The 14437-nt window shown below is 40.8% G+C and overlaps 1 protein-coding gene across 1 annotated transcript in view; it reads right to left on the bottom strand.

The window, feature by feature from the left end:
- SND1 (staphylococcal nuclease and tudor domain containing 1) overlaps nucleotides 1-14437 on the bottom strand; it is a 436282-nt gene that overhangs the window by 178336 nt on the left and 243509 nt on the right. Inside the window, exon 14 of the mRNA XM_012664766.1 lies at nucleotides 7497-7569. Within this exon, the coding sequence (XP_012520220.1) occupies nucleotides 7497-7569 (73 nt within the window). The remainder of the gene's footprint in view (nucleotides 1-7496; nucleotides 7570-14437) is intronic.

Here is a 14437-nt window from a genome sequence, read left to right as displayed (position 1 = left end):
GAAGACACAGCATTCCAAAAAGAAGAAATGTCACTTCTTCAACACAACAAGTACTAATTAACAAGGGAGTCAGTTGCCGAGAACCTTAAATAGTCGAATAGATAAATATGATAAAAAAGAAAATAAACAGGCTCTACTGTGGGTGAAGTTTCCTGGCTTGTTGTCGTTATGCACAATCAAAAGAACACAGGTCTTCCTCCAAATTAGAAACCCTGGTAACAGCTTATACTCTTAGGCATCTTACAGATACAGTATTGTATGAGGAGTTCAATTTCTCCCCGAGAACACCATTTCCTGGAGAACTGAGGCAGAAAACTACTAGGGCATTCCAAAGCAACCCTGAGCTCTAATTCAAAATATCTGGATGTCAACACTGCAAGGGGTGTCCAAAATTCTGTACAACATCTTCTGTAGGGAAAATGTTGGAAGTATGCTAAATAAAGACTTAAAATACAAGTAAGCAGAATGTCTATGTTAGTAAAATGACTTACTTTGAGATGTTTACATAAGCAATAGCCACAGGACAAAACGAGTTCAATCCAAGGCTAAGCAGTGTTACGATGGTGAAGTGGAGAGTGAAACTGGGGCTATGCAGAAATATTTCAAGTTTTATCACATCGCTCAGCATTCATGGGACTGATCAGACAATGCAATCATATACCTCAACCTGGGAACCCAGGAATTTTGTCAATTGCCTTCACAGGACACTTATATTCATCCCAGCCAAGCCTGTAATGGACTCATTTAACCAGTCTAAACCCATGAAATAGAATCACAGAGCAATATCTACATGCACCCAGAGAATGCGAAAGAGAACAGGAGAGCATGAACCAGGTATAGCAGAATCTATGCTACACGGAAATCTCTTTGGAAAAAGATGCCACTTTGTTTGGAAAAAACGTTCCTGAACTCCCTCAGTTTCCTTTCTCCTGTCTTTGAACAAAAGAAGAAAGGCAAACATCATTACAGCTCAGTACACTTAAACAAAAGCTAGGACCCTGTTGCTGAGGAGCTCATTTGCATGCAGGCTCATCTGTGAAGTCATAGTTAAACAGAAGGGAACTAGAAAAATTTATAGCAGAAAGTTTCCTGATAACAGAACTCATGGCAATGACATATCAAGGTTACTGATTATTTTGGGATGATTTCAAACTTGACATTTTTACACTATAGTTTGACTGTGTTTTGCATCTTTAGCAAATTCACTTCGGCATTCCTAGTAACTTATGTATGTCTGTTTTTCAGTCTCCTTTGAATCCTTCTGGTTCCCCCACTAATTAGTGGGTTAAAATAAAATTTTTGACACGTGTTCATTTTATATTTGTGTAAGAGTCATGATTTTACCTTATTGAAAATTATCTTTTACATGGGTAAAAGTTGCAAAAGCAAGAGAAATACCAAACTATTTATAATAGTGGGCAATAAATGATGACAGAATTATGTACTTTGAAAACCTTTGTTTTATTGCCGTTTCTGTACCTAGAAACATGAAGAGTAATTTGGATGTGAAGGTCTAAAAAAATAAAAAGAAAGAAAGAAAAGACCAATTTCTAAAGTGACTATGTCCTTTCATCTGTAGAATGTTTGCTTCTAAGCCTGTACCTTACTTGGTCTACCATTTTGTTCAAAATAGTCCTGTTCTGGAATATTCAGGCACTGTCAGCAAATAAGCTTGAGGAAGGGAGCTTGGATAGTGAAGTCAGGGCACAGAGTCTTGCCCTTTGGGGGGAGTGTCCCAGCTCTACAATTCAATGCCTCTGAGGAAATGTTTCATTAGGTGACTTGCCCAGAGGTGGAATACTATTAGAGACAGGGCTATTGTCACTTTTTATAACAAAAACAAACCACCCAGCAGCAGAATCCTTACAGAATCACATAACTACAAGGGTTTACTAGGCAGCACCCAGCACTTCAATTGGAAGGATACCCAGTAACCTTCTTGATCTTTTCAAAGTCCTGAACAATTTTTTCTGATACTCCCAACTAAAGAAAAGTGAGAGACCATGTCCTAAATTTGGTGCCCTACAAAAGGAACACAACTCAGTTAAAAGGTGGATTAAAATCTGTAAAAGGAGGTACTTAAATACAACCACCACTAACTGTAATAAATGCCAAAAATGTAATCTTAAAAAAATTCCTATGGTACTCATAACTGCTTCCAGATTTATTTAGGAGAAAAGGATGTTCCTGCAGTTCTGGGAAGTTTGAAGAGGAGAGCTTCAAAAACCAAGAACTGGCCACATAGAACTCATGTGAACAAAGAAACTGAACAAAAAATCAATAAAGCAATGACCTTCACCAAGAGGGTGAGGGCTACTGGCTGAAGCAAACTCTCTGGCACAAAGTCTTAATAACACCCACCTCTTTTGCACAGAAGGGGTTAACAGAAGAAGGGAAAGGGAAAGAGAAAGAGAATAGGAAGGGGAAATAGAAAAGAAAAAGAAAGAACCTGGTCGAAACTTCCAAGGTAGCTGCCACTTTGGCATCAGAGGTACTGTGTGCATGTTTCCCTGCAGGGAGAATCCAAGTCAATTACCTGCACACTGCAATCCAACTGGAGTTCAAGAAACTTTGGTTGAGGGAAGAGAAAGAAGGGAATACAGTGAAAAATAATCTTTTCCTAAATTAGCAACAACTTGATCTACCAAATGTAGCAGAGATGCAAGAAAGCCACCAGGAGAACCCAACGCTCCACCAACCAGGGCCAATCTGGATCACTCCAGGCCATGGCTTAGGCATATTTTTATCAGTAATACTATGCATCTCCAACAAAATCAGTCATGGAGAGAGAAGGTTATAAAAAAGTTGGTATGTGACATGAGTAAGAAACCAAGTCACAGCATGATAAATGTCTAAGAGAGCATAGCAGCAGTTAAGAGAAAAAAAGACCCATGGATGAGGAGAGTAAATACTGTAAAAAGTGAAATTAACAAGTGAGTTGTCAGGGCTACCTACTGTGAAAAGGCAGAATATATTCAAAGAAAGATAATCCCCATTCTGAGACTTTCAGAATAAAACTGAAGTGGATGCTGGTCTTAGGCTCTATTTTTTGTGCCATCAACAAACAAACAAACAAACATCATAACTCCTCATGCACAGAGGAAAGAGATGGAGAGGAAAACTCAAAAAGTCACTCTCACTCATCGAGTACTCCCCAAGTAAAAATGGAAGAGGAAAGAGGAGTGCAGGTAAAGGAGGAAATCAGCACTCACAGGGATGGCTGCAACCTGAGGAGTGGGGAGCTCGCTCTAATCTCAGAACCATAATTGATTTGTCTGAGCTACCAAAACAACAGTAAGCCACGCACCAGCCCTATTTTATTGCCTGTTTTACACTCTGTATCTGCAGGAGATCGTATTTATTACAGAGCAGGCTACAGCAAAAACAATAATAAACCTAAGATAAAGAACAACTGAGAAATCTAAGATAAAGAACACTGACACACACATTCCAACTTTTTCTATGCTGGCAAGGGAGGGAGTTGAGACAGAATCAGGGAAAAACAAAACCAACTAATAATGAAAATATGGGTATATGAAGTGACGCAGTCACCACAGAAACATCCTCCAAAGCAAATCAGATCTATTAATAGTACCAAGCTGGTCAAATTCTTAGTTGGTTCCACATACATAGGAACATCCTGGCCCGAAAGGAAACCAGACTATTATAGAAATGACAGCACTGGCTGATACTTGTAATAGCTTACTTCCTATATCTTGAGACACTCGAAATAAAGGAGAACTAGTTACTTCTTCAAGGATCTGAGTTACCAGTTTGGCAGTAAGTACTTTTCTTCCTTAGTGGTTTCCCTGAAAATAAGTGCAAAAGATGCAGATGGGCCAAGTTTTATCAAAGCCCTAGACAAGAGGGGCTTTCATTCAGTTGGTGTTACATGCACATGCTCTGTCTGTCTTATGGAAAACACAACACTCAGCTGACAATAACAAAAAAAGCCGTCTGTAATAACAAACAAACAAAAAGCCTTGCTAGTTTTGGGTACTGCAGAGGCTGGTGTCTCACCTGCCAAGGCAGGCCATCGACCTCTCACTCCTACGCCTGGGTTCCTTACTTCCCACCATACGCAGTCAGCCAAGCAGGTCTGACATTTGCTATATCTCTATAAAAATGCATTTTTTTTGTCTTTTTTTTGGAGACAGAGTTTCACTCTTTCACCCAGGGTAGAGTGCAGTGGCATCGTCATAGCTCACAGCTACCTCAAACTCCTGGGCTCAAGTGATCCTCTTGCCTCAGTCTCCCGAGTAGCTGGGACTACAGGTAAGTGCCACCACGCCTGGCTAATTTTTCTTTGTTTTTTTTGTAGAGACAGAGTTTTGCTTGTAGTCAGGCTAGTCTCAAACTCCTGAGCTCAAGTGATCCTCCTGCCTCAGCCTCCCAGAGTGCTAGGATTATAGGCGTGAGCCACCCGGCCAGGCCAATACAAAAGTATTTTTAGTTTTTGTCTCTTTTATAAGAGAAAAGATATGGAGAATGGGTAGAAACTCAACTCCTAAAGTTAGAGGCAGTTAACACTACAATAAAGTTATAGGTCATGTGCCTTACAACCATGATATATAACCTCTTCCACACAGCACATTTCTTGAGTGTGTTTAGGAGAACAAAATGTATGCTTATCCATGTCTTTTTTTTCTGTCTCCAAGGATGTATACTGCGGTGGAGAAGAAGATGGTGAGAGGTATTATGCACAAATACCAGTTCATAGTAAATTATTTTGCCAGCATATTGGCTACCCTGTCAGCTCAACAAAAACCTCCATTTATCATGACCTACACCTAAGAGGGGGATCAATCTGGGGCAGTGGGAAATACAGTTAAAGATTAAAAAAAGATTAAGAAGGCTTTATGAAAGCATTACATATGTGTATACTACACTGCCTTTATTCCAGGTGTTTATACTTCGTCAGGCTGCACACTGTTTGCCTGTCTGACCCCACATGTCTACCTGTCTCTCAGACAGCAAAGGGGCCAGCACGCTTTGGAAACCAGAAAACCCATACATCTCACTTAAACGGGACAAAGTCACCCGAACATACACACAAACTTAACACTATGATGGAAAGAAGGGAAGGTTAGAAGGGGGGAAAAGACAAAACTCCTCTATTACAGAGGGCACAAAAAATTGCAATCTTAGCTGAATAATTTGTGATTCAAGCAGACAAGGTCATATATGACATCTATTTAAACTGAATAGCTTTTTCACTTTCAGTCTTCCACTTGTTCAAGCTCCCCTCTTTTATTTATGTGGTGAGGGAAATTTAACTGGCATTTATTTTTAAATAAGAGCAACCCAATCCTCCAATATCCAGATAGGTATGAAACTGCGCTACAGCTTACAGGGCAGTTGGTGGAGTAGGAGTGGGGCGGGGGGGGGAAGACAAGTTTCACAAGTCCTATTACTACTAATAACAAAAACAAAGGAATAAGAAAGCATCAAGGTAAAAGGCAGCATAAGATTCAAAGAAAGCAATAAGGATCTTTTGGACACTACAGTGGGAGGCACTGTCCAGTCCGGAGGCAGGTGCACTTCAACCTCAAAAACCTCCTGAGAGTCACTTCACCTCACTGCCAGTGGGAAATTGGAGCAAGAACATGAACTTGCACGAGCGAAAAGAGAGCACATATCCCCAAGGTTGAATTCAGCTTCCAGAAGGCCCTGGAGTGTGTGACCTTACATGGGCATATTTGGTTCTCACATAGTGGAGCCTTCATTATGTTTTCCAAAACAGGTATTTATGACTTTTTTCCCTGCAGCTGAACAACCAAAAAATTGCCCCTTGATTACATCTTTACCAAAAGGACATTAAGGAAAGCATTGTTGAGAATGCCACAGCATACACATATAAAAGCTAATAATATATATGCAAAGAATAACTCAGCCAGGTAAGCCACAGAGAAAATTGGTTGAATAACATTGCACTGGGTGAGTCACACCTGTTAAAAACGAGCCTTAGCAGATACACCATAGTCACCTGTGCCTCAAAGGCCATTAGCTACAGGTTTCTGAGCCTCTCAGAATTCTAAGCCACAAAGAATGCCTATTACAGTACCTCATCCACTCAACAGAGGCCCCAGCTTCTAAACTGACATCCAGCTGATGGGTGGTAGGCAAACACTGTTTAACCTGTAATATGCAGTGACTAGCTATAGAGAAAGAAAAGCTCACCAGAGTCCCATTGCTTAAAATGAGCAGGGTACTAATTATACCTAGGTAAGGGTGAGCTGGCCAGACACATTTGTAATAAGCAATCACCAGGAACAACACGAAAAGCCTCAGCCAGGCCTGGGCACACAACAGGAAGATAATACATTGTAATTCATCACTGCTATGGGCTAGGCTGAGCTCTGGAACCTTTTGTTTATACTAGTATAATATTTTCTTCTCAGTGCTCAAGGCAAATTCCCTGAGTGTCCAAGCTAAGATTTACTAGCCCCTCCTCCTTCATCTTCCATGGGCTATGTGGTCTTTCCTACCCGACACATACCTGATCTCTTCCTTAACCATTAATGACTATGGGAGTTGAAATGAATGGTGTGTGTCTCAGGAACACAGCTGGCCACCTGATCAAAATCTTGTACCACTCACTGTCCCCTTAGCTGGTTTCATTTCTCTTCACAGTAGTTGTTACTACCTGACATTGCAATTGTCTCCCTTTCCCACTTGAATGTAGGGACTTTATCAGTTTTCTTCATTGTTAAATTTTCAGGGCCTAGAGCAATTTGTGGCACACAGTAGGCACTCAACAAACACTTGTGGAATAAATGAATAGACCCACTCTATTAACAAGGGGATCTATTTGGCAAAAGAGATCCTAAATGTGCAAGGGTAAAGCAAAGCCCTTATTGCTAAATTGTCATGTGGACACAGCTTTTTGGGAACTTTATTTGTGTCACTGATTCCTCCATATAATCTGCATATATTATTGCAAAGGATGTTCACACATTTTTCCATTCTCTCCCAGTTATTACAGGCAAGCAGATGAAAAAGAAGTCATGAGGAAATCATGATGAATTCTCATACTTGTCCTAAAACCTATACTAGACCTTCTACCACTAAGACTTCCCACTCACAGTGAGAATTAAACAGGACTTTAAAAAACAGGAATTTTGATTCTGCCTTGGGAAGTGAAGAGAAAAAAAAAAAAGAAGAAGTAATTTTATTTTAATACAACTGGGAAGAAGTACTTTCTAATCACAAAATGCAGTAATTAAAATTATAAAAATAATCATAGACTTGGGGATCCAAAAAAAAAGGGAAAAGCAACACAGAGATAGTTCAGGTAAAGAAACAGAATGAGGTTTTGAATTCTGCCTTTCCAGATCCCTACAGATGCCTCAGTGGATGCCCTGGAAAAAATTCACATTCAGTGTACGAAAAAGAGTAAGCTGGAGAACACACATAAGCTGACGTCCTTCAGCAAATACACAGACATGTTCTTGGAGCCTCAGACCTACACAGCTCCACGCAGGGATATGACTCACCCCAGATATATCTGCGACCCGGTGGATAGGCACCTCCTTCTTGCTATGCAATCCTTTGCCATTCTTAATGGCTCTGTAAAGGAAGAAGAGAAAATTGATTAAAATAAAAATTACAGTGTTTGAAAAGGGTAGAACAGTAGGAAAATGGAGATGTACGACTACACAAGTCACACTGTACAATGCTGAGTAGCCAGTCTTTCCAGGAGGATTTGCTGGAGGGGAGGACAGAAGGCTGCTCTTCTCCTAAACCCAGTTACTAGTACTTGGCTGCCAGTTTCAGCTAACTGTGTGCTTGATAATCAGAGGGCTCCCTACTTGTTTCCAAATTAAAAGCTTTGTTCCAGGCACAAAAGAAGAATAAGTTGGAAGAGCACATTCCTAAGAAACAGAAGTAATAACGTTTCTTTTAGCGTTTAATCACATGAAACATTTTAAATGCAAAATATGTAGCTAGTGTTCCAATTCTAATGGAAAGAAGCTCCTTCTCGGTAAAAAGTTGCACCGAATGGAGCAATATTGTACAGAAAAGTCATTCAACAGTAAGCAAAAAAAAATTAGCAAATGCTACATAACTGACATGAAGCCTCATTTTCAATCAGTCTCAGGTTGTAATAACAGAGATTTAACAAAGGACTCTGGAACTCCGCCAAACATTGGATCACGAGTTGATTTGCTCCAATCTCCCAATCCTTTCAGTGTTCATATCAGGGACAGAAGCCTAGGCATCACTGGGCATGATCACTGGTGTGACAGTGAAGGACCACAGGATAAAATGACTGGTAAATAACTAGGTTCCCACATTATTGGATAAGGCTTTCCTGTGTATACTGCCAGCCTGCAGACTCTAGTAGGGAAGAGTTTCTGAGTTCAGAGATAGAGAAATAGAGATTCAGGGTGTTTCCACTCTGTGGACTAGACTTTAGGGTTTTTGAATTCCAGAGGAAATACGGAGAAAGATGCCCAGACCAGACCAGGGCAAAGGTCAGTCTGTGGGACACACGAGCAGCCACATTTCTATCTTCTTCGCACTCAGGCACTCACTCAAGGACTAGGAGAAGAGCACACCACTCTGCAGGGCTGTTACTTTCAGGGTCATCGGTTTTTAAACCAAACCCACATAGACCAAATGGTGTGGGTGTTGAAACAGTCATATTTCTTTCCTACTTGGGTTTTTATCATCCACCTGAGCCCCTTCCTTCATCCCAGAGGATCTCTCACCCAGCTAATTCGAAACACTTTTGGTTTAGAAATAATAAAAGCTTTCCTTTCTATCTAGTTTCTACTCCGTGATGAGGTAAGTACAGAATTAACAAGGAAAAAGACAAACCAACCATACACTTTCTCATTCACTCTGATGTGAAAGCTAACTCAGATAAAGCATTTCCAAGTTCTGTGAATCCCATGGTTCCTCCTGAATATGAATCAAGGGCTTCAGCTTTAGAAATTGCAAATGGGTCAGAATATTTCCCTTTACAATTGAGTCTAGTGATTTATCATTCAGGGATCCTGTTAATGGTCACTGACCAAGGCTGATTCTCAAGGTTTGTCCCTTGTCCCTTGGGATTTGCAAGCTAACAGTAGAGGACTAAAAGATGGTTTATATGGGAAACCAAAGGCTAGAAGCCAACAAACGATACAACTCTTCCACCTCCCAAAGCCCTGCTTCTGTCTTGCCTGTGTCCTATTTCTATAACCTCATCTGCCACCAACAGGGTCTCTCACTTTTGCTACTGTAAACTGGAAGACGCAGCCTTAAGATGGAAGCCTCTGTGAGGCAAGGCAAGCTCCCTCCTACCCTGACTGTGTCTTATGTCCCTCAAGCCAGGCGCCTGCACAACTTTCTATAGGTCCTATGGGGCACTAAATGCCTATAGCCTTATCCTCTAACAACAAGGACAACCAAAATAAATAGATCTGCAGGTTCTATAAACAGACAGGTTGATGTTAGAGCACTGCTGAATTCCTGGCTTTTCCTGAGGGCTAGAGAACATCTCATACACTATGAGGAAAAAAGAACAGGGTCTGAGCAGCAAGTTAGAAAGCAAAGGTCCTCTAGGCAAAAGCAGTGAGGTAGTAAACTACAATTCTTCTTTCTTTCTATCACCCCAAAGTAGCTCTGTGCCATAAACAAAAATCTAGAACTTTACCAAACGGGGGAAAATATAACACTAAATACTGGAAAATATGGATAATAGTGATATTTGACATTTAAAACAACAAAAATCTTGAAAATTAAATCTTAATATTAAAGAAAAAAGGTATTTATGCTCTACCTTGTTCCTAAAAAGCCTATTATCAGATATTATTTACATTCAGGTATTAACTTTGAAAAAAATTTCAAAGACTTAATTTTTTCACACTTTAGATATTGTTAAATTAGATCAATTTCTGGTACATTCAAGAGGCAGCAAGAAAGTAGCACTGTAACATCATATATACACTGAGAAATAGTTCTTATTTTGTTAACAGAAGAGAAGCAACATTGAAAGTCAACAAATAAGTAGTTAACTACTAAGTTCAAATAATGCCCACCTAGGAAGCACTCCCATGTTGCAGTGCTACTCCAGACCCAGGCTACCAAGTATGAGGGATCTGTGAGAAATGAGCAAATTGACCTATTTCAGCTACGGTCTCCCTCCCTGTGCTGAGGTTGCTTTGATTCTTGTCCCCATACTGCTGCAGAAATGACCCCCAAGGAGCTATCTGCAGAAGACTTCCCTCTGCTTGCTGCAAAGCTCATGCCACACCAAGAGATTCTCCTTGAGAGACTATCTGGGGGAACTGCCCAGGACAGAAACCCAGGTCTGTATCTCAAAGAGGAAAGGAGCAAAAGCCAACAGGGGCAGGCTTACCACAGCTCTTCCCCAAAGGGAGTGTAAATCTGTGTTCCAGGACCATGAGGACATATGCCATGACTGGCTACAAAGAGTTGTACATATGGGAAATAAAATGTGGAGGTCCAGGCTTTGCTGAAAACAAGGTATGCCGCCTGGTCATCATTTCTCAGTGGGGCTCTCCTCTGCATCTCACATAGCCCAGTTTCTCTGGGATAGATTTGTGGAGCTCTGTCTTTGTGACACAGGAGAGTAGGCAGATAGCAGGCTTGCTTCCACCGATATCTGCTCCACAGAGCAAACACTGACTCCCTCCCCACACTGCCTATCCCTGCAGGCCACAACCACAGCTCTACATCCCTTTTCATTAGGCAGGGAATGAAACTCCTGACTTCTAAACTTCTCCTGCTGTGTCTGCTTAATAGCCGCTTCCTCACAAAGGCAGGCTGGTGTTCAGGCTGGCCAGGAGAAAGGAAGCAGCGGGGCAGAACACAGCCTGCTCCTCTCATAAGCTTTCTTTTCCAAGATGCAGCAGTACAAAGACGGCAAAGACTACCAGTGTAAATAATGGACGAAAATCATCACCAGCCAGGAAAAGTGAGTATATATCCATATACATGCCAAGGGATGACAGGGCAGCAGAAAGATGAAAACTCAGAGTTCTAGGTTGCTTCTAGGAGCCACAGAACTGTAGGGTGTTACAGTGCGGGAGATGAACTCCATTCAAATCACTAAAAAACTCTGTTTTCTTTAAACAGCAAAGTTTGAAATTCTAACGTATTAGATGTGACTGCCTTTCCTCTAGAAGATAAAACCTACAACTCTGCAAAGAAAGATGAGGACCTTGTTATAGTGAGAGCACCCCATGGCCTCAGCACAGCAGGATTAGAATCTCCACGCACACTCATGCAAAGGAATAGAGTTTGCTCTTAGATTTTGTGGTCCCTAGGTCAACCAGAAAATCTTAAGACCAACCCTCTCCAAGCCAGAAGTCTCAGCATCACAGTCCCTCCTGTGCCAGCACACAGGCCTTGGTCTTACTGCCAATTCAATGATGGTAGCTTATTATTCTGAACAAATATTTTTGTGAGCTTACAAAGAAACTCAAAGGATTTACGGTTAGATCCAACCTTATCACAGTCGCAAAACAGTTGTCATATCAGGAAGTCTTAACCTGGGGACACAGTAAACTCCAGCTAGGATGCTAGAAATATCTGCAAACTCCCCCAAAGTATATAAGTGAATTTTTCTAGGGAGTGAGCAGGAGCTTTCAACAGAGTTTTTACAAAAACAACTACTTTCTCACATAAAAGAGATCTAAGGAAAATAAAGTGATAGAAAGCAGAAATGGTGTGTAACAAAGAGATAGCAGGGAGATGATGGGACAAAGGAGGCTACAGAGCTGAGAGAGATCATGAGCCCCTGAACGTGTCTCTTCATTTGTAATCTCCCTTTAACAATCCCTTCCTGGTAACCGGGGTCCAAGATGTCCCTTAATCCTGCTTTTGCTTCATCCCTACATCCAATACCTTTTTTCTTCATAACTGTGCTCACTTGGCCCTTTTGTAATGCTCTTGGTCCAGGCCCTCACCAATTTATTTCAAGATAACATCAGGAACATTTTAACTAAATTCAATCAATCCCTTTTGATACTGCACACCACTTTGATTCAACATTGCACAAGAATGTCAGATAACTTCTGAATAAAAATCTACTTTGTCAATTCACTCCCCTACTTATACACAAAACAAAGACCACCAGCCTGTGAAACCAAGTGGAAATTCTACCCTTGGCCCCAGTGTATGTATTCACATGATTTCCACATTACTCCCTTGAATCCAATTAGGCCCATTCTCTTGATGCCCTCTCCATGCAAGTTACTGATTATGTGTGTCCCTGGGCTTTTGCTTCCCCTTGACCTTACCTGTCCTTCTAGGTGAACACTATAGAATGAAAAGAATTATCACATATCTGTAGCCACAACCCTCACTATAATCATACAATGGTTATCATAACAGAAATTCTTAATATGGGATCCTAGGTAAACTCCTTTGAATTGGTAATAAAATTATATATGTGAAAGTGCAATCATTTAGTTCAGTGTGTAATTGTAAACTAGAACATATGACTTTAAATTTGTTTCATGTGTTAATCTTTATTTCTATAGCTAGACTAGAGGCCCCTGGAGGGTTAAGATTGTCCTTAATATTTATTATGGTATTTACCACAGAGCTATGTTCCCATAATTATGTAAACTCGGGGCCATCTAGTTCAGTTAAAGTGTACTTAGTAAAGCTGAATAGGCTGGGTGTGGTGGCTCACGCCTGTAATTCTAGCACTATAGGAGGACAAGGCAGGAGGCAGCCAGGAGTTTGAGACCAGCCTGGACAACATAGCAAGACCTCATCTTTAAAAAAAAAAGGAAAAGTTGAACAAATGCCTGGTAACTGACTAACTAATGCAGAACAATGAAAATATTTCAAATTGGAGACATGGACAATGCCAAACCGACTATAGGGCAAAAGAATGAGGTCTGCTGGCCCTCCTGGATCCACAGTTTCATAACTTGTGCTCCAGGGCAGAAGAGAGGTTAAAGCCTGGCCTCTGAGCAGAAGCAGAAACAGAGGAGTACCCAGAACAAAAGCGTTATATCCCACATCAAGTCTACTGGAACAGGAGGAGATGGGGAAGCATCTGAGTGGCAGTGAGTGGGAGCAAAGTTCTGACCACAAAAACAATAAAACAGAACCCTTGTGGCAGGAATGTAAGGAACTCCTACTAGACAATAAAGGAGAAGTGACTCAGAAAGAAAGAAAAATTAATTACAACACTAAAGGTTAAAAAGAACAACGGTTGAAAAACTTGCTAAACTTCTAAAGTACTTCTCATTGCGTTTCAGGTCCTATTAATGAACATGGTGTTTCAGCATGAATCAAATATAGGTATCAATGAAACAAGGCAGCAATGAACAATTCCTTCAGTCTTTCTTCCACTGGTTCCTTGGCAGCTGGAGGGAGCCACAGGGTCCTGTCAATCAGAAAATAAGACACAGAGCAGGAGCAGGTGCAGAATGGTAGGTGGGAGAGCTAGGGTTATGCAGCTGCAATTCCAATGAAAATGAGAATTACTGATAAGAAAGATGGAAAATATGGAGAGTGCATAGACTGGAAACAAGGAAATTGAGTCCTACGGTCAAGAGGAGGTGGGCAGACTAATGAATCAGTAGGTATTATGAGGCAGTGAAGCAAATAACAAAGAACTCTAGGTCATCATCTTGTCTAAAACTAATGTAAGAGAGAAATGAAGACACATGCTATTGTGCCAGTATGACAATGGATGCGCAGTGGAGGGGACCATGAGCTCCATGGCAGGGAACAACCAACCCAATGCTAGAGATGAGGGAACACAGTTGTAAAAGATAAGCAAACTCTACTGTCCCAGATTAGGATCAAAGGGATACTGGAGCTAGGCAGAAATGGCCCTTAGCAGTCTAACATCTTCTTGAGAGGACAGGGACTCTGGAAGGTAGGATTACTCAAAACTGCCTCAACATTGATTTTATAGTTTTGGCTGCCCTGATCACAAAGTCTGTCAGAAAAAAAACTGAGGAAAACAATGATTCATAATCCTATTCCAAGACAAAAGCACCCTTAACATGTTTTCAGAGTGCTTACACACACATACCCACCTAGATGTTTAAAGAATTGTACCACGGAGGAAAAAGTTTTGCAGGCTCTTTTTTCTTTTACCAGAAACGATAGCTAAATGAATATTTCTCTATGTCATTAATTTCTTGACATCATTTTAAATAGCTGCACAGAAAATCTATCACATATGGATGCATGTTTCAAAATTTGATCAATCCTCTACTACGAGGTATTTACGTGAATATGATACTTCTACTATTATAAATAATGCCATGAGGAGTAACTTTTAAATGAAATGGTGGGCACCTTGCTAATTGCCTCCTTAAGAATAAATTCATAGAAGTGGAACTGCTATGTCATGGGTGGGGCAAAGAAGTAGTATTTGTTTTCTATTTCCCTTTGCCAAGGCAAACCAAACAGAATACGCCTTGCCTCGTGGACTGTATTTGTGGATGATCTT

This window comes from Propithecus coquereli, unplaced genomic scaffold, assembly GCF_000956105.1.
Source record: "Propithecus coquereli isolate 6110/MARCELLA unplaced genomic scaffold, Pcoq_1.0 Scaffold91, whole genome shotgun sequence".
NCBI lineage: Eukaryota > Metazoa > Chordata > Mammalia > Primates > Indriidae > Propithecus > Propithecus coquereli.
Note: the sequence above shows the minus strand (reverse complement) of the source record. Positions and strands in the feature narration are given on the sequence as shown.